The 21,656-nt window shown below is 36.6% G+C and overlaps 1 protein-coding gene across 1 annotated transcript; it reads right to left on the bottom strand.

Annotated features, from left to right (window-relative positions):
- On the bottom strand, positions 1–10,838 carry LOC140146080 (R3H domain-containing protein 4-like). The gene is made up of 7 exons (XM_072167831.1): positions 10,697–10,838; positions 9,018–9,175; positions 6,614–6,735; positions 4,749–4,914; positions 2,621–2,706; positions 1,443–1,584; positions 1–875 (listed from the first exon to the last, which is right to left on the bottom strand). The coding sequence occupies exons 1-7, from the start codon at positions 10,744–10,746 to the stop codon at positions 766–768; spliced, it is 834 nt and encodes a 277-aa protein (XP_072023932.1). The 5' UTR covers positions 10,747–10,838; the 3' UTR covers positions 1–765.
- Positions 10,839–21,656: the final 10,818 nt, after the last annotated feature.

The following is a 21,656-nucleotide window of genomic DNA, read 5'->3' as shown; positions in this document are numbered from 1 at the left end:
GACCGCATTTGTTATCTATTGAACACATATTTTTTAAGAACTTCCTTGTCACAACAGTGTGCTGGTACAACGGCACAGTACACATACACCGATAGGCAGTCGTGCTTTAGCACAAACTAAAGTGGCGAAAGAATCCACCACGATACAAGCGGTAAGTTTTTTAGTTGTCAGTACAAGCACAACACAAATACATGAACAATGTAGACAACAGGATTTAGGCATAGAAGCATGTAAGCCAGACATAAATAGTGATAGGTCAATTACATCTTTATCTTTTGAAACCCTCAAATCACTTGGTCATGTGATTCGCGTCTACTCAATTCAGTGCTTTAAAATTTTACCTAATCAGTGACAGCTTGTTGACACTATATTTTGATACATACAGCTTTGCGGTATAACTGTGCACTTGTGTACGATAACCTTTGACCGAACTCTTGAAGCTGCGCACATTAAAATTTGCTTGACAAAAATCACTACAGGTAAAAAGATTTCTAAATATAATAGCTAGTTATTAATTTTCTGCTGAAGAAAATTTTCAGAGAAAAATCCTAAATGACTTGCCAGCTAAAGATCATACAGGGCTCAAATAGCAATATAAAATAAATTCATTGATAACTTAACCAGTTTTAACCCTGAAAAAACACTTCATGGCAACCTTATATCAAGCCTTTCGACACACACTCAACATCACAGAGAGCATTAGCATAGCTTTATCTGAACTAATTAAATAATAAAATATCCCTACTCTTTATTAAACATGGTCTGTCAGCTGTCAGACAAGGTGTCCAGGTACCTGGACAGCAACATGGGCGGAGGGTCAAAGGAATCGTGGTTGTTCTCAACTCGAGTCTGTCGCTGGCCGTCACAATCATAACCTGCAAGGGAAAAAGAAATTGTAACTTTAAAATTAGCAATTATATTGTCCCAGAAATAAATATATCAATACACGGTACTTAAGGTCTCTTATACATGTACAGCCAGAAAAGCCCACTTTGAAGGGATCAAGCAAAATCAGTCGAAAGTCGGATATATTGATTTTCTGATACAGCCAAACAAAGACAATAATTTCTTTTGTATTTTGCAAATCCGGCATCCTCTTATTATGAAATTTTTGAGTAGCTGTCCACCAAGAAGGCTTATTACCAAAATTTCAGTTGATTCCGATTTTGTGTTTGCATGCTTATATGCATGATACATGTATTGCAATGCTCATAGGCTGTGTTTGATTTTGTTCTGTTAACCAGAATGTTAATACAAATTTGATAACACTTATGCTAAACAAAAATCTGTAAGAAACTTATTATACATAAACATTATGTAGCAAGAGGTGTCCAGCAGTATAAAAATCTCAACTTTTTTTGAGAAAAGTGGGGATCAAGAAATGCCCCTTTAATACATAGCAGATAATACATAGCAGATACATAGCTCAGATAAACTCTTACTTGTTGACTGAAGGTCCAGGTACTGACAAACCGAGTGTAGCAGTAAACGGTCATAGCTACTAGGTATGAGAGACACAAACACAGATGTTGGATCATCTTTGAACCAAGACACTAGTTCTTCTTCATGAGTTTCCAAAGAACCCTGAAACAAATATAGAAAGAAGAAGGACATGCTTGAGGGAATGGACAAAAACATCAATACATGTAGATTGAAGCCTTACAAACATAGCTAGTTTTTGTTACAATGTTGAGCCTCGACCCTCTCTGAAAATCACTGCAAGTGGGTCGAAATAAAATGAATCTTTTCTTACTGTATCTACTGTACTCCTTCCATTTACTGCCCCTGCCTCTATAAGCCAACCCAGCGATTTTACTACACATGATCCTCCATCATTATGTGCAGGAACCAACTACACATGTATCTAACAAAGAAGCGCTGTGGGCAGTTAATGGAACGAATATGATACATGTAGCAGGAGATGCCACTTTGAACCATCATTTTTGGCTGTTGTCAATATTGTTCATCTGATGCTTGCACAAAGTATATCTTAACTGTTCATCGATACATTTCCTAGTAAAGGGCGGTAATACAATATCGCTTGTGTGGGGAGTGGAGAGTGTCTGTGCATAATATTGCGTTGTTTTAGAGGACTTAAATATATACATAACGCACTGATACAACAAGGATCTCGGGTGATCTGAGGGCCTACACACTGGTCCATGGAAGATAAGCCGTTTTAACAGAATGGCAAGTCCTATTTGTGGTTTGACAACGCAATGATTGCCTGTTTAAATCAATGAGATAGAATCAAAGACTATCCACTCCACCATTCTTGCATGTCGCTATTATAAATAGAGGCAACTTAATATGCACCTGGCAAACTGTAATTCAAAGCGCCTTGTTGTTTCCATTAGGCGTGCCTAAATTGTGCCTAAAATACACACTAAGCACTGCATGCAAAACCTTTGAAACGTACAAGCTTAAAGACGCAAATTACGGTTTGATTTTGAGCTCTTGCTGACAAATTATCTGCAGCCCTCCATGAGCGAAAACCAGATGGCAGATTTGCCATAGCATTAATTACGTATAGTGCAATTTGAGTCGGTAATCTTTGGTTTAAATATAACAGCTTAAGGTGAGGTTAATAATCTTCTTATGACATCTGGTTGCATCTTACCTTAGGTAAGTGTCGTCTTTGCAGCATAGTTCTATTCTTTGGATTGATCCTGAGAAAACAGTCTTCTGGCGTGTGAGCTGGGTGCTCTGTAAAAAAAAAAGCAAACAAATAATCCAAAATAATTGCCGGTACAGAATGTCCCCCAACAACTAAATACATAAGTTATGCCCCTCGTAAAAGCATTAATCAGGCTATTGAAATCCATAAGAAAGACATTTAAGAGAGTGTAGATTTCAAATTCTGTTATCCTCATTGAAATTCACACTTCCTGCGGGGAGATTAAGGTCATGTCTTTCATAGGGGTATACATATATCAATTGGATTAGACTTCGGGGTACTCAAGTTTGGTTTTGGTAGGGACGTGCATTGAGATTTTGGAAGTAGACCCATAAATATACCAATTTTTCAAGAAATTTGGACCCATTGATATACCAAAAGTCAAAATTTTCGGCCGAATTTACCCAAAATTGTCTTAGTTTTTACAAATTTTCCCAAAATTTTGGGAAAATTTTGAAAATTTTGGCTACATTAAGGAAAAATTGGGCTGTTTTCCGAAAAAATTGAGACAATTTTGAAAAAGGACCCATTCATATACCAAAATAGGCTTTGAAAAGGGGTCATTGATATACCAGAAGGCTGAAAATGCCACCCATGTTTGCGGACCGCCCCGTTTGGTCATTTGTACTGATTTCCCCCCCCCCCCAGGGATTAGCCCATCCAACAGTAACAGCAGAGAGAAGACATCCTTGAGAGGGCACTCTATTCACGTGGTTTCTTTTCCAACGCAATAAGATTACGAATTTTGATGGTTTGCAAGTGAAGAGTGTCCATCGACTGATTACGTAACTGTTATGAATAATTTATTAGTTTTTCAATGCAATCACCTCGACCCATTAGTACATATTATCTGTGTTATCAAAGCACTCGGAATAGCAATCAGGTGAGTTCACTGAACTACGCCCTAATACAGATGGAGTTTCAATACTCAATAGCATTCTTCTCTCCATACACAGATGAACAAATACAATAGAAGAAGGTCAGCACATATGACCTTCTTTAGCGACATGTTATATGAGTTGCACAAAAAGCTCAATATCGAACAGGCTAGTATTCGTTTGTGCATATGGACTGCACATTGAAGATGCAAAATATAAGTCATTATAATTTAAACAAGAAATGGGATTTTCATATACGGTAAAAACATGGAATAATACAACTAAATTCTGCCGTCAGGTCAATGGTTCATTATATCCCGTATGTTTCTTTTAATTCGAGACCAATTTTGAGACCAATTATTTTGCAACCCATTGATATGTACATCTGCAGATCTGGGTTTGTTTGTGTTTTGGTTTCTTTTGAAATAACAAATTCTGGTTTTCCAGTGCAAGGGGCCGCCAGGTGATACTAATTTAATGCTTTTAAAAGGTATTTCTAGTATAATGGCTCTCCATACACAAATGAACAAACAATGGAGGGGTCAAATTGCCATGCAAATGAGCGAGTGTTGCACACCTGGTAACAGATGCCCTGAAATGTTGCCACTATTAATTAGAAGTGGCATACCGGTCGCACAAATACCAGGACAATATTAACCAAATTTTGGATGTTTATCTTCTTTTTGGCCATTTTAGGCCACAATTATCCTTATTTCGGCCCATTTCAGCATTGAAATTGCACACTTTTGCGCCCTTCGAGGGCACAGGTCCTAATAAGTAATTTGGGTAGTATTTTACCAACCTTGGAAATTTTGTCCATTGGTAACTACGACAGCGCACAAACACCGATACATCAAAACCAAATTTACACATAAAATATATGAACAGGTTACTTTCAGGCCGGACAGGTTACTTTTAGGAGCAGCCAGTCCGACAAACTAGTTGTGGCTTAGCTGATTTTACACACTGACCCCATACATTTTTATTGTGACATTACTGCTGAATGTTAACACCCTGAGCACTACCTGCCGATTTAACATTGCCCTGATTGGTCAATTACATGATATCTTCACTTAAATCACCAATCAGAATGGAACTTTGCAAATAATTCTCCCCAAAATCTTTTGTGTGGTGAAATTGTTCGGCAGGTAGTTCTCATGGGGTTAAGACAAACATGTAACAGCAAAACTCACCTGTTCTCATGTCTACATTTTCCTTTTTGTCATTTCCATTAGTGTCTCCTGCTTCTTTCTCATTGTTTTTGTCTTTTTCATTATGTTCACTGACGCCATTTAAAGACAAATCCCTGAGATAGCGTTCTTGTTCTTCACCAGAACGGTTAACAAATTCATTCCACACCTGAGAAACAAAAGGATTACACTTACAGTTTATTATTCTTATAGTCTAAAGTAAGGGTGTAAGATGTAATATTCATAACCTCATTAATATACGCTGAAGCCTGTAATCCAATCAAAAGAAATTGATTGCCTGACCACGCACTAATTGCGAGGTCAATAATAACTCACAATGACTCCTGGAATACAGCGCGTTACAACGACTTCTGAGCGCGCGTGCGTGTATCGCTAAGCGTTATGGCAACGCACACGCCTACGCGATGTTGTCGCGCTTCTGTGATTGGTAGCTCTTGTTGTCGGCGCGAATGTTATATTCGCCTGGTTGATTTTTTTGTAGGGTAGGTTGCAACAATGATTAAAACTGGTTATATTTAACAGCGTTTTATGGCATAAAATAACATAAAATGCCATTTTGATTTGTTCAAAATATTACATACGATGGTAATGAATGACAATAATAACTTTTAACCATCTATTTTGAGGTCATTGTGTGAAATTAGTCGGGTTTGTTTTTGGGCCTCGGTATTTTCCTCGACCTACCGCTCCCTCGGAAAAATACCTCAGCCCAAAACAAAACCCTCCGATTTCACACAATGACCTCAAAATAGATGGTGCACAGTTATTATTGTCTAAATAACGATGTAATTTGATATACTAGCAACTTCTGATTGAGAACATCAGCAAATCGATTTTTTCATTAAGTGATGGAAATGCATTATAAAACAATTCATAACCTCAGTATGGTCAATGCGTGTGATCTAATCATATTTAATTATTGTAAAAATGCGAATGCAAATTGAGGTTATTAATATCTCACAATTGACCGCAAAATGCATAATTGTTCGCAAGTATATATTAGTAACCTCTGTGTGCATCGAACAAACTACACACACGCTGGCTGCCGTATTTGGATTGTGCGCTATAATTAAAGACAGAGATAAAAAGAATTTATCGCGTCTGATGTCACTGTCAATCATCCTTGATTGGTTTACACAGGTTAGTACGTAAAAGGAAGACCGATCTATCTGGTGCTGATCGGAGAAAAGGAATAGCAGCAAATGGCGAAAAATTACGTACTTTTACAAGACAAAAAGCAGCTTTTCTAGGCATTCTTGACATGGTGCCTTCGCGAAAGAAAGTTTCCTATTTAAAGACCTAACTTTTGAGATGGTTTGCATGTTTGAAGGTGCAAAATTAACAATAAGGCGCCCGGTTATGCCGCCGCATTCAGCAAGTCATCATCACGACACTTGTAAACAAACCGTGCTTGAGTTTGATTGACAGATGACGTCAGACGCGATAAATTCTCTTTATCTCTGTCTTTAATTATACCATATTTGGACAGATTGTGATTCACACTTTTGTAACAGTCATCTTGTTTTAGCCTGTTCGATTTTTGGAAAGGGAAGATGTAAAAACTGTTTATTTATTATAAACTTTTGAGGAAAATGTTGTGTTATGTAAAGTGACGAGATCAAAGTAACGGTTATGAAAGAATTAAATAACTTTGGATCGGTAATATGTCAGGCATTGTGAAAGATTGCTTTGGACCTCGGAATATTCCTCAGATCCAAAAGCAAAATGTTTAGATTTTTCACAATGCCCTCCAAATAGCCGATGCACAGTTATTAACCTCTACGCTCCTTGTGATTGCTATTAGCATGATACAGGCATAATAAGTTACAGTTTATGTACAGGCTTACCTCCATGCTTTCCTTGTTTTCAAAAAGCTGCTCAAAAGCACTCTGTGATGTTACCAGATCAGTCAGGCTCACTTCAAGCTCCCCATATTCTTCATTCTCCACCAGACTGAGCAGAAAGCATGCTATATAAAATATTTTTTAAAATGTGAGGAGGAAAGAAAAGTAGTTATACTTTGGATATTCACTAAAAAGCTAACCCAATTTTTAACACCAGAGCATACTAACCACAGCCAGGGTTCAAACCCGCAACCTCTCGCACCATAGTTGAATGCCTTATCGATTGAGCTAACTTGACTATGCATACATATATGGTCATTTTCACAGTAAAGGGTGTAACTTTTGATTTTTAGGGTCAAAATTTCAAACCACTTAAATATGTTTCTGTTTACTGAAATCATGCATCGAAGCAACTTAAATTCCAGCAAAATAATGTTTCAAGGCTTAAACCTTTTGATTTCTAATAAAAAAATTGACATTTCCATAACATTTTGGTTAAAATCTAAGAAAAAATGTATTTTACATAACCTCAGAAAATTTTGACATGAAAGCTGGAATACATGTGAAATTCCATTCCAAAGTAAGTCAACAGATATAAGTTAAATTTTATACCATGTTTTGCTATGTTTTTGTAATTGCAGTTTTGAAAATTTTTAACATCAAGTGCCATTTACAATGGAAATTTCCAAACCTTAAACATATTTTTAAAGTTTTAATTGGGTTCCTAAAATAATTTGAATGTCTAACTTCATGTACAAATACTACTTGATGAAAGGAACCTCCCAGCCAAGTTTCACAGAAATTGGAGTTATTTTTAGAAATGGCAATTCAAGCGATTTGTGTTTCGGAGGCTTCAGTTAACAACACAGGTGATCATAAAAGTAAAATATTTGGCTAATTACTACAAGTTGACATAAAAAAATAGGTAAAAAATATCACAATTACCAATTTTCATGCTTTGCTTCTAAGTATTGAATTTCAGTTGTGACAAAAATTAAATTATCACAGCAAGTCATTTTTTTGGTTTCGGAGGCTTCATGTTAACAATTGTTAAACATTGCAGAAGTAGTTTTTTTGAAAACAACAGTGTTGGGATCATCTAAGCTGTTATTTTCTTGTGTGTATTGAATCAATGATTCTATGCGGCAGATATTGTAGATTTATCACATGTTAATTTTTTCACCCATTTGTTAAGTATGGTGTTTTTTGCATGTTTTGCCTCCGAAACAGGCTTTTTTGGGTATCAGTATATTTTTCAAATATTAACCATAATGTCAATTTTTTTTTTAATTTATGACATTCTGCACATATCAAGTAATAATTACAATGCAGATATCAGTATGAAACACACCAATTTAGATATGCATAGATGATAATTAATCTTATTGTTGTTTCGGAGGCTTCGTTTGTTTCGGAGGCTTCAATTGTTAACGGAAAGTTTGTATTGGGTCCCATTTTCAAACGGTGATATATATCTCCACGATTTAAAAACATGTGACTTGAGGATCTATGTTGCTACATTTTGATAAATAGATTGGATGAGCTCTTTTATTTATATTTGCACAAGCTTGCTGAACAGTTTGTTTCGGAGGCTTCAAAAAAGTTAACGGAAAAACGGCTCTTTGAAGTCAAGATTTTATAAAAATTTTAAAAGCTTGCAAATCGACTAATTTTTGTTACCCATTTCAAGTTAAGATAACAACTGTTATGAATCAAGAAGAAGTGAAGAAATAACCAAGAATTATGAACCAAAGCTACACCCACAAAGTTTGTTAACAATTGTTAACGGAAAATGAAGCCTCCGAAACAACAAATATCAAGTCCGGTTCTCAAAAATACAGGGCTGTTCACAATTAAATCTAATGTGGCAGTGTTTACTGAACATATGACTGTACTTTCAGGATAAGAAAAATTATCCATGAACTAACTGAAGAAAACACAGGGTTTTACAAAAATGTTACTGTTTTTATAGTTTTTCAAAATGGCAATATTAAGTACATTTAAGCCTGCTAAAACTGAACGCAGTAACTCCCAAAGCTGATTATGCTACCCAAGGTAGCTGCTAACTAGATGACTTATGTGGCCAAAAATCATGGAATTCTGTGGCTTTATTAGAACACTACGGATTAAAATGTTAAAAATCCAAAGTTACACCCTTTACCGTGAAAATGACCATATACAATACCAGTACTTATGGATACACTAGGATCCACAACATGCTCATCTATCAGGGCACATTTCTTTAACCCCAATACAGTTGCACATTCATTGAATGACCTTTGACAATTTGGGTACACAAACACATACTCGCAACTTGAGGTCAAATTTTGCTCTATGATTGTTTAATTGAGGTTATTGAACTATGGCATTGGGATGAGGCCATTGTGGTCCATATAGTGATACTTACTATTCTCATGGCGTCTAGTCTTCCTCACACCCAGTTTTTTGCGTTTGCTTGGTGACTTGACGGCAACTTTTGGCTGCCAATATATCGGGCGAGTAGAAATGTTTTTCATTTCTGTCACATTCTTGGCTTTATTTTCTGCATCTGGATTATTTTCAAGTCTGTAGAAAAGAACAGAAAATAACAATAACAATAATAGTAATAATTTGATAAACATGCACTTTTAGGGCATGTTACAAACAAAACTATGTAGTTTTTTATTGCATTTTACCAAATTTAACAAAACACATGTGATAAAACCTGACAAAAATATTTACAATAGCAGAGCACCAGATCACATAACATCACAAAAGTACATAGAGTCCAATCTCTCATATGTATATGCCCTCCAGTGGGATTTTTGGGGTGGGTCGGTTGGTTGGAAAAAAAAAATTGTATTTTTTTTTAATTACTCACTACTGTATAGGCCTGTAGGCAATGAATATTGGTCATGTGGAAAGATACATCAACACTTCCTTCAGACCTTCAACATGCAAGATACACCATAGAAATGGATGCAATTAGAATGACTGCATAAGTTTATTGGAAGCATTTATGCAGGAATGGACAATTATAGGCCTAAATGTTATAATGAGTTTGTAATGATTTTCTTCTTTGAAAGAAAAATGTTGTTGGCCAAATTTAGCTTTGAAATGAAATTTACACACAGAAAAAGTAATAAAATACTGTACCGGTACCATTAAAATTATAAACCAAAAATAAACAACAACAAATATTTTTAAAAAGGTCGACACTGACTTTGGCCAATTTTGGGTCGGTCGGCAGAGGGCAAGCAAACAATTTTTTTGGGCCTTATGATCAGGACCAAGCCAAGCATTGGCCATATAAGTGAAAAATCTGAATGAGTGAACTATTTCATTCTGCATTTGAATGTCTGAAGCAGGGTTCGAATTTGGCTGTATCGCATAGCAGTTTGCTCCACATTTTGAAGTAACTGCTACCCAATTTTGCATTTGTATAGCACTTTTTATAGTGCTTTAATAGTATATGGAAGTACCCCGATTATGATGAATTAGCCAAAAACTGAGTACGCAAAATTTTTAAACGAATTCAAACCCTGGTCTGAAGTGCAAACACTGAGACAGCAAAAAGTTACGGTACTCAAAATGGGATAACAACACTGAAAGATTTTGAGTGCTGTTGGAACTCACACGCCCGGGCTCACACACGGGAGTGTGAGTTCAAATTATTGGAACTGATCAGAACCTCACTTTTGTAATTGCTGTAAACTGCACCAAATTGGCAGACCGCAGAAGAACTGTGCTGAAAACTATAGTTCTAAATCATGAAATCTGATTTATATTCAAAATTGCACAATTGTGGTGCAATGAATGAATTGATGAACAAAAGTTGGCATTGATCATGTTCACGTTGATAAATCCCAATCTTCTGTCCAATTGAAGATTCATTACAAACATCCTAACCTTAAAATTATTTACACACCTTGGTTTTTAGTGATCATAGCAAGCCGAGGTTCAGGCTCGGCCATGACCGGCTGAATGTGATGTGCATGTGATGATCACAATATGAATATCAATACATTTTTTTTTTAGGTAAGCTTACAAAAACTCCGCGACGTGTAAAACCAAGTTTGACCTCACAAATACATTACATGCACTCACTGAACACCCTTGTTTTCCTTCTCTGCATCTTCGGTTGTTTTAACACCCATTTTACTGTAAAATTAAGACCAAATTTCGCACGAAAAGTAGAAAAACTGATGCTAAAACAAGTCAGATTTCTGCCGACTGTGCAGTGACCCCCGGTCGAAACGTAAATAGAACGGGTTGCTAAAAATTTCACCCAGTTACACCCAAAATCAATAATTGTAGTAGAAAAGACGCCCAATACATGAATGTGAAAAAATAATTTTGTCTGATAAAATTCCCTTAAAAAAGAACGTGTAAACACGTGTATAAAAAAGAGTAAAGAGGGGTGTCATTTTCTTCGGAATGGGGGGAGGGGGTCATGAATGTACTGAGGGAGGGGGTATAGAATTTTTACACCAAACTGGGGATCACTTTGTTACACCAAAAATATAAAGGGGCTCATAAAATAATTTTTAAATGTGTGCATGCGCAATCTAAAATGCAATTATTTTGCCCGCTTCAGCTTTCTTTACATTTCGCCTAAGTTTTTGCGCGCTCAGCGCCCTTTGTTCCAACAATAATTAATGTGTCTACTTTTGGGTGGAGGGGGGGGGACTGGTGGGCCAAAAATTTTGAGCGATTGAAGCGAAGCCTATGATTTATACTTCTAGCATGAATGTCTTTTTAACATTGGAGGATCCCAATGGGCACAACTCATCAATGACCTTGTATTTTGGTTTTATTGAGGTTTGTACTTGATATATAATATTACGCTTGTTTTCTTACAGTAAGTATACCAACCAAAATCTAACTTAAAACACAAAGTTTGGTTAATAGTTTGGAAACGTTAATGTGACCAACAATAATTCAACGTATAGGCCCCCTATTTAGCATTATTTTGTAGGCCTATTTGTCATTTTCACAACGTCAACCTAACCAACATTAGGGCCTTACACATAGTGCAGTTATACTGCACAGCAAACATGATTCGACCTTTGCAGTACTTAAACCTGGTTAACAGGTAGGTGTTACTCAAGTAAAATCAATCATTAAAGTCGGCCAGCCCGCGCCCATCCCCCACATTGAATGGTGGACTGCACTTGTGACGTGCCCAAATATGGCACTTGCCAATCAATAATCATCCACTTGAAATCCCCTGGCTCGCTCCACTGACCAAAGTTATGGACAGATGTGGGAGTTGTTTTTGCTGTTATTTGTCACTTACATATATCAGGGAGGTACGAACATTTGCAGATGCCACACCTACCCACTTTTTAGCCTACATGTAATATACATTATTCTTGATTGACAGCAAGTACAAATAATCCGTCAAGTGGTTTAGCTTTAATGCCCTTCGGAAGAGAGCGGTCCCGACAAGTGAGTGATAGTCACTAAAAGTTGCATTCGATTTACACAGGTTGCAGGCCATACGTGCCCTTCCTTAATAAAACACCAACGTGCGAATATTTCCAAACATCTAAATTAGCTAAAAATTTAGGACATGTTACAAAACTATATTTTCTAGAATTTCAGAGAGTACAAACAATATTGGCCGGTTATTTTGCACACAGTGACGTTAACTATAGAAGCCCTATACCTATATTATACATTATTATGTTTTGATGGATCCAAGTTGTGATAATATTGGATCCAAAACATAATAATGATAAGATTGGATGCTTTACGCCCAATATTTATTGGTTTAGCTATGAGTTGTAAAACATTGGACTCGACTACGTCTCGTCCAATATTTTAAAACTCATAGCTCGACCAATAAATATGGGCTCAACCGATCCAATTTTATATCACTGTCGGTCACGCGTCAATGGTGAGAGCACTGTGTATTGTGTATAGGAAAATGAACAGGAACTGCAGTATGATTCTAACGTCAATCTGACATGGCATTGGTCAGTTTGGTAACATCAATATAACCTGACGTGAAAATAACCCTAACACGTGTTACTTTTTCGTGGAAAAATAAGCCAAAAATTGCTGGATAAAACACCAGTCGAGGAATGTCTCAAATATCATAAAGTGAAGTATATTTATACTTAAAAGAATGGGGGAGGTGTAGTAGAAGAACAGAGAGAAAGTAAGAATGCAAATGGTCCATACATGATTAAAAAAATAAATTCAGTGCATGGGGATAGGCCCGCGGATGAAAGTGCAAGCCAAAAATCACTAAAACCAAAGCAAACAGTAATATACCGTTACAGATTGACATGAAATAATTATGTTAAAATAGGTAGTGATATCAGGGCCTACTAAAAGCTGGAAAAATATTAGCAAGCAAGGAGGCCTACAATAAGAATGCCAAAATGGGAATTGACATATCAAACAAGTAGGCCTAGTACCGGTACATGTAGGTCCAGTAGTAAATGCTAACATTTATTACAACTTTGCAGAGAAATGCTGTAAGATTCTTATCAATTTTGTCTGGGTCTTTGTTCCACCATATCAGGGCCCCGGATCAGGGCTCTATCACCGGGCATATATTGTAAACATTCAATAGGAAACCCAATCGCTATCGCTCAGCAATGTATATACATGTAGTATAAATTCAGCTTAAGATTGGGTTGATCCAGTTGCCTTCATACACCCCCTATTGAAGACATTTGCACTCTAAAAAGTAACTCCCACAAATGGATAGAATCTAATTCAAATTTGACAAGTAGGACATAATTCGGAGTGGGATATAACAGATTTCTCTTCAAAATTAACAAATTTCGCTTCAAAATGAATCGGATTTTCTCATCAAAATGACATGAAACTCATCAAATTTGATAAGATCGTCTTGTCATTTAAAAACATGAATAAGTTCTTGTCAAAAATGGATAGGTTCTTATCAAAAATGATGTTGACTCCATGTTATATCTACACCCCCTGTGTGGGAGATTACAGGCCATGTTTTCCATTGGGGTGTATGGATTTCAACTGGAATAGCCAAATCTCACAGAAAGGACCTAAATTGGGACGCGATTTTTCCAAAATAGACCCAATCTATACTTGTTTGATGCCACGCAAATTGTATTCATTTTTAAGAAAAGGTGAACAATGATGGCGCTATTTATCTTAAGGGGTACTACACCCTTGCCCAATTTGTGCCTATTTTTGCATTTTTCTCAAAAATTATAGCGCATTGGTGACAAGTAAGATATGTATGTTATAGGGGCAAGGACTACAACTAATGCACTGGAAATTGTATTTCAACACAGACAATAGTTGTCTTCAAGTCTTTTGAGTTGCAGTCAAAAATGAGGGAAACCCAATATTTGATCAATAAATCAATAATTACTTGCCTTGAGTTGCTGAATTTTCAGTGCAGTAGTTGTAGTCCTTGCCCCTATAATATACATATCTTATTCGTCACCAATGCTCTATAATCTTTGAGAAAAATGCAAAAATAGGCACAAAATTGGCCAGGGGTGTAGTACCACCTTAAATCTTGTTTGCATCTTTACAAGGGGTAGACACTTGTATAATGGTATTAAAACATCGGACTAACAAAATGGTAAGGACATTTTCAAAACATCTTTTATCATGAAATGTTGGTAATATTACTCATTGGCTAATTTGAATTTAAAATTATATGTAAATAGCGCCCTCAATTTGCACACAAATGTACAGTTTATGGAATAAAAATTGCCACAAAAAAGCAGAAAAAGATTATTAATTTGATATAGAAACGAAAATATAATTATGTTAAACAGAGCTATATGCAAAATATGTGTCATGATGCAGTTATGTCTATAGTAGAATTCACCACGACCTTTGCAGGACTTGAACCCCATTAAAAGCTATTAAAACAAGCTAACACTCATTGAAAACAACTCAACTATGTTAAATCAGATCTTCTCTGGTTAAATCCACACTACACATGTTTCTGTTTTACCTGTGCGATATTGCAATGAGCTGGTATTATAATTTCAGTTGGGTGAACGATTATAAAGCTGTGTTGGCCTTTGTTTCACAAATGAGACAATAGTCTGAATATTGTTAACAAGCATTCTTGAAAATGAGAAACATAATGGTTGTCATGGTTGTAGACTTAACACGGTTTGGAAATGATTTCTTCATTTTTTTGTGTGTTATCTGTCATTCACATATCAGGGAGGTACGACCATTTGCAGATGCCCAACCTACTCAGTTTTTAGCCTACATGTAATGCATTCATTATTCTTGATTGACATCAAGTACAAAAAATATCCGTCAAGTGGTTTAGCTTTAATGCCTTTCGCAAGAGAGCGGTACAAGAGAGCAGTACACAAGTGAGTGATAGTCAGTAAAAGATGCATTCGATTTACACAGAAAATTTTGCAGGCCGTGCCGTGCCCTTCCTTCCTAAAACACCAAAGTACGAAATTTCCAAACACCGAAATTAGCTAAAAATGTAGGACATGTTACAAAACTATATTTTCTAGAATTTCAGTGAGTACTTTAAATATTGGCCAGTTATTTTTCACACAGTGACGTTAACTAGGCAATGCCCTATAACATTCACTGTTTGTAGACGTCACGCGTCAATGGTGAGAGTACTGTGTATTGTGTATAGGGAAATGAACAGTAACTGCAGTATGTATATTAGTATGATAACTGTTGGTATCGCCCAGGTCTAGAATTTTATAGCATTATATACATGATATAATGTTATGTTAGCAAAATTAATAAATGATCACATCAAACAACCACTAGTGGTTATGTAAGACCGATTCTTGAGTGAAGATATGATGAGTGTCAGTCATATCTTGAGATTCCAGGATTTGTCTTACATAAAGAGGTGTGTTTTACGATGTTAGAATTATTAAAAGCTTATACGGAGCAGAATAAAATGTATACGAATGCTTCTTAATAACACCAATAAAGCTCTCACTGATACTGACTGTCCAGAAGATCTTGCTAATAAATATCAGGGCTCTATCACCCGCATATTGCCCGGGCATATTGTAAACATTCAATAGGCTAAAAACCAATCGCTATCGCTCAGCAATGTATATACATGCAGTATAAATTCAGCTTAAGATTGGGTTGATCCAGTTGCCTTCATACACAAACCGGGATACAAACATACATAACGATCGAGGTGGATGGCATAGTGTCCAATTGTAATATAAGCTCCAAGTCATGTATGAAGTCAGACCCAGTTACATGTTTGTTCCCTGAATTTAAGAGTGATGAAGAGTTACTTGAGATCATTAAGAAGTGTCCTTTGATCTTGACCCTATGCCTAACTGGCTGGTTCAGCAGCACATAGTGGTAAATTTATATACATTACTTCGAAGGTTTTGGACAAGTGTGCTTCCTCTCAATTAATTGAACACACCAATAGCCATAGTCTATCTGAGCCTTTGCAGTCAGCATGGTACAGAGTCAGCATGGTACAGAATCTGCTTTATCATGCGCCCATAATGACTTCTCGCGCGCCCTTGATGATTAAAAAGCTGTTATGCTGCTGATGATTGATCTATCAGCAGCGTTTGATACGGTTGACCATAGGATTATGCTGCAATGGCTTCAAGGTGATTTTGGTGCAACTGATTCTGCCCATTGTTGGTGTAGTTCATATCTTGAAAATCAATCATGTCAAGTTTTTGTTTCTGGGGTATATTCAGGAGACCTTTACATGAAATATGGCCTTCCACAAGGTTCAGTTACAGGACCTTTGGGGTTTGTTTAATACTATACCAATGTTGTTGGTAGAATATGAGAGTATCATGATGTAACATATCACAATTATGCTAGTGATGATATTCAGATATAGCTCACCTCTGATCCCTGCATTCCTGGTGATGTACAATGTGCTCTTTTTAAACTTTCTAAGTGTGTTGCTGACATTCAGCATTGAATGATTGAGAACAAACTCAGGTTGAACCAAGACAAGACGGATTTTTTCATCGCTTCTTCTCTGCATCATCAGAAGAGATTGGAAAACACCAGTCTTCTTCTGGATGGTACGTGTTGACATATTTCTATGTCTATGTCTGTTCGGAACCTTGGGGTTGTTTTCGAAGTATTATATTAACTGGCTAATATAAAGAAATATCTACAGAATTCGCCCATACATTGATAACGAAACTTGCCATAATACCGTTAGAGCTGTTATTGTAGCACGTCTTGATTATTGTAATTAATTATGTTACTGTATATCTAAGAATGATCTAAATCGTTTGCAGAAGTTGCAAAATAAGTGTGCACGTTTATGTCTCAAACAAAGCATGTTACCCCTCTCTTGAGCCAAATTCATTGGCTCCCTGTCAGTGAAAGGATTATATACCAGACGCTGCTTTCTGAATGGGCTCTCTCCGCAGTACACAACTAAATGCCCGACTGTGATCATCCCAGAGGGCATGGGTAATGAAGACCCGCTCGGCAGATAGTATTTCCTACTTGGTGTCTCGTTCTAAGAAGGGTGCTTGGGATAGAGCCTTTTCAGTGGCAGCTCCACGTTTGTGGAATACCTTACCGGTTCATATCAGAAATGCCGCTACTCTTGAATCATTCAAAACTCCCGGGTCAAAACTATGCTCAAGACATATATCTTTTTTCCATTATATTGTTGTCTTTGTTTTGTTTTGTTTGTTTTGTTTTGTTTTCTGCCGAAAGCAGTATGTATTGGAATTGGAACCTAAAACACGACTATTGGGCGGAATAATAGCCGGATTGCAATGACAACTCATTCTGTCAAGTACTCTAATACTAGCGCTCAGGTTTGGGTTACGTTTTCCATGTTGCCACGAAGTTTCTTACGGTACAAAATGCTGAATGTGTCTGCATGTCGGGCTAATGAATTATGCATTAGAAAAGAAAATGGCAGGGACGGTCATAAATTCTTTATACGGGGTTGTTGTAAAATGTTTGCCTTGAAGAGTGATTATAAAAATGTTTGACTTGATTCTGGACTTTGAAAAGAATATAAAGCTTTGAATGTGTAAAGTTTTTATTGTTTTAAAGAAGTTAATCTGAAATAAGGTATCTGTGAAGGATTTTAGGGATATTTAGAGGGCCTGCACCCCCCGTCTTACAAAAATGTCGAATCTTTTTGTGAACGGCGCCTAAATAGTTCAGCCTGAGACGAATATTTAGGGGAGACCGGGGCAAAGTGGAACACGGCGCAAAGCGGAATACCCCCATTAACTTTTGTATATGCGGTCCTCAATCGCCAAGCTCGTGTAATAAGAACATCACACTCATGCAGTTAACCCTCTATCTTTTTAGCCAAATATACCACAGAGTCGTGCGATATGTCAAACTTTGCCTCTGGTCATAAGGAACAAAAAAGTCAGTGGTCGCATATCTGTAGGATCATTGGTTGATGAGATATAGTCACTTTTTTCTACTTTGTGCATTTAACCCTCTATCTTTTAAACCAAATATACCACAGAGTCGTGCGATATGTCATACGTTTCTTCTGGTCATAAGGAACAAAAAAGTCAGTGTTCGCATATCTGTAGGATCATTGTTTAATGAGATATAGTCACTTTTTTCTACTTTGTGCATTTAACCCTCTATCTTGTTAACCAAATATACCACACAGAGTTGTGCGATATGTCAAACTTTTCCTCTGGTCATAAGGAACAAAAAGTCAGTGGTCGCATATCTGCAGGATCATTGTTAATGAGATATAGTTACTTTTTTGTACTTTGTGCACTTAACCCTCTATCTTTTTAACCAAATATCCCAGAGTCGGGATATGTCAAACTTTACCTCTGGTACGTGAAGACTTTGAAGACGTGAAGAATTGTTTTGTTTAGAAAGGTGATTATTTAACTTAAAAAATGAGGGGTCAACCATGTCTGTAGGAAACAAATTAGCAAAGTTATGGGCAAATGTATTTTTCCAAATTCTGTGACCATCATTGACGGTACCTTACAATGAATTACTGTACAAAAAAGCAAGTACCCATTATGCAACATTTTTCAGCACAGCAATCAATTTTACAGAAAAGAGATTTTATTTGAAAAAATCTTTATAAAGGTGTACCAAATTGACACTTTTTGACTTTCAACCTGAAGTTTCTGGTGTCCAAATTTCAATTTTTTTGTATTTCCTACACAGTTATTAAGCTATTTCTGTGGTCACAAGTTGGGAGTTGAAGGAGGGCCTCTATTATCTATACGCATCCGGGGCACATGATACGTGATTATAGCCTAGTTTCCTTGTGTGTAGCCTTCTTCACTCAGTACGAAGGCTACAGCATCAATGTATTGAAAAATGCAGGGGCCATCGCAGGGTTCGATATAACTTGTGTCATGGAGCAAAATACTCCCCCATTTTGGACAACATGCTACACAAATTTCAGCTTGTATAGCAATTTTTTACAATGTAAACATATGCTAATATTATAAGAACATCGCCCCAAATGAGGTTTTCACTAAAAATTGCTACGCAAATGTTTCAAAGTAAATTGAACCCTGGTCCATCGATCATGTCAGTAAATGAATATTTTGTTTTGGGACTGATTATTCGGACTACCACCCGGCATGCAGGTATTCCTGCATTAAATACATCAGAATTATTACCATTGCAAGATGGCTTAAAGCTAGCATTTCAAGTATCTCTTATAAGCTAATAACAAATGGTGCTCGCTGGAATCTCTTGAGGCATTGTCTTTTTTAAAGACATGTCTTGTTGGTTTTGTTTTTTATGTTTTTGTTGCACTTTGTAGCCACGGGAAAAGGCGCAATATAAAAGTTAATTAAAAAGTTAAGTTAAGTTAAGTTAAGTTAAGTTAAGTTAAGTTAAGTTAAGTTAAGTTAAGTTAAGTTAAGTTAAGTTAAGTTAAGTTACGTTAAACTGATGCGAGAGGAAAATGTAAAACTGATGTTAGCAACAATTTTTGAGAGGCTATTTCCCTGATGTCAACTGAAACAAAAAGTCACATTGAACAGAAAACAGAAGCACTGGCATTTTAATTTCCAAGGCTACGCCCACGAACCTCTTTGACAACCCTTCTTTCAGCCTAACGGAATGGTTTTTGCAAATATTAACAATGTGCTGCATTTACTTTTACAAAGCTTTAGAAACAAAAGGCAAACAAGTACGTTTCTTTTTCTTCAAAATATTTAATATTGAACAATATATTGCACATAAAATACTACGATGTGGTAGCTACCTTATATATACTTCCATGCTAAAACCAACTACGCCATTCTGAATTTAACTGTGATGCCAATGCGCATTTCATTAGGCGCAGCCTCAGATCGTTAGCGTTCGCTCAAATCGATGGCGTATACACCCACACCCTTAGATGCGCGAGCGAAACAGCTGCCTCAACGCGGTGACGTCAATGCCGCATCAAGGTGAAAAATGTTACAAACAGCACGAGAGATGTATTTTTATGTCATTTAAATTAGCGTAGAACATTTTAAAATTAAGAGCAATAACTCTAATTTTTCTCGAACTGTTTTAAATAGAGGTTATACACCCCAAAGAATTTCTCTCCTTCATATTAATCTAATTAATCAATAGCACACAGCAGTATTTTATATGTTAAATATGTACCAGTGTGCAAATATCAACCATACCATTGGTCGTTCGTACTAGGGTTGCACGACTAAGTCGCCAATAGTAGTAGTTGCTACTATTACTAGTGATAGTCGCGACTTTTGACTATGACTTGGTGATAGTCGACTAATGACGATTATCTATTATGTGCTCAAGACATTAAATAAGATAACTACGATACATTGTTTGGAAAACTGATCTCTTGTTATTCATACAAATATAAAAGGTCAAAATTTTCAATTGATCGTCAGATTTTCCTCCCAGCTACATACACTTTAAGAATATATCATTAGATTTATAAAATTTATTTCGAGGACTGTTATATACAGGGTGTCCCAATAAAAAGAGGCCCCTCATTGCGCCCTCTTTTTCTCCTATTTTAGACAATTTGATCAAGTATATGTGGATGTGTAAAGAAGCCTTTACCCGTTAGCTTTAATAAACCGAAACAATTCGTCGGTCGCAACACATAGTGGCGTACGTGAAGGACAAAATACGTTTCCGAGCAAACCGTTTTTGAAGGATATGCTACTAGTAATGGGTTCTATACTTCTCCACTGTTATCTCTCAGTGGTCCGATTCCATTTGAAATTGAAGTTTAAGGTTCAAACTATTAAACCGTGTCTTTAATAGTTAACAAGGAATAACTGTTATAGGATAATAGTTAGCTCTAAAGCTATACGCCACTATGTGAAACGGAAAATTTGGAAAATCACTCTACGCCACTATGTGTTGCGACCGACGAATTATTTCAATCGGCTCATAACCTTTGAAGATACGCCCTTTTAAAGAAATGTATCCGTTTTTCTCTCTGTCCACGGAGGAGGTTTGGCTACTTCAAAGATTGAAAAGTGCATATACCATGCATGAATATAAAACATTCCTCGATGGTAACTTTATAAAATAACAACTTCATTTTAGGGAATGGGCTTTGCCGGTGGGCTTATAGGTTATGGATTTTGTTAAGTGCCATTGATTTGGGCGAAATTGATATGGGATGGGACTTCTTTTGCTATACTTGCAATTACTTATGTTTTTCTCGGTTATTTTATGCCTTTTTGTTTTATTATGTTTCTTACTTTCTTACTTTATTGTTTCTTCCTTTCTTTTTATTGACGACATCAGTCATTTCCCTTTTGGAATAAAAGGTAGCCCTGAAAAGGGTTGTTTAGTTTGTCTTTGGTTCTTTTGAAGTTAGTTTACTGCGTTGCTCTACACTCTATCTGGTTGGCTCTTTGACGAATACAGGTTTCAGCCCTAGTCCTCATTGCATCAAGCGCGTTGCGTACCAACCTTGTGCGCCGGATACTTGCGAATATAGCAGTAATACGTTTGCAAAGATCTTGGATTTTGCCACAAATGAAGAAATCAAGTGGTGTGAGGTCTGGTGATCTTGCAGCCCACTCCACAGCATGACCAATCCCAACCACTCTGTTTGCTATCCGTGGACAGGGTGAAAAACGGGTACTTGTCTTTAAAAGGGCATATCTTC

Source organism: Amphiura filiformis, chromosome 2 (assembly GCF_039555335.1).
Source record: "Amphiura filiformis chromosome 2, Afil_fr2py, whole genome shotgun sequence".
NCBI lineage: Eukaryota > Metazoa > Echinodermata > Ophiuroidea > Amphilepidida > Amphiuridae > Amphiura > Amphiura filiformis.
The sequence above is the reverse complement of the archived record's forward strand: the minus strand, read 5'-3'. Positions and strand labels throughout refer to the sequence as shown.

Excerpts from the sequence above, each read along its gene's own strand:
- LOC140146080 (XM_072167831.1), bottom strand. The coding sequence starts at position 10,746 with ATGGGTGTTAAAACAACCGAAGATGCAGAGAAGGAAAACAAGGGTGTT. Across the intron at positions 2,707-4,748 it reads AAATGTAGACATGAGAACAG|AGCACCCAGCTCACACGCCA; the intron begins GTGAGTTTTGCT and ends TTTTTTTTACAG. Across the intron at positions 1,585-2,620 it reads AAAGACGACACTTACCTAAG|GGTTCTTTGGAAACTCATGA; the intron begins GTAAGATGCAAC and ends TATTTGTTTCAG.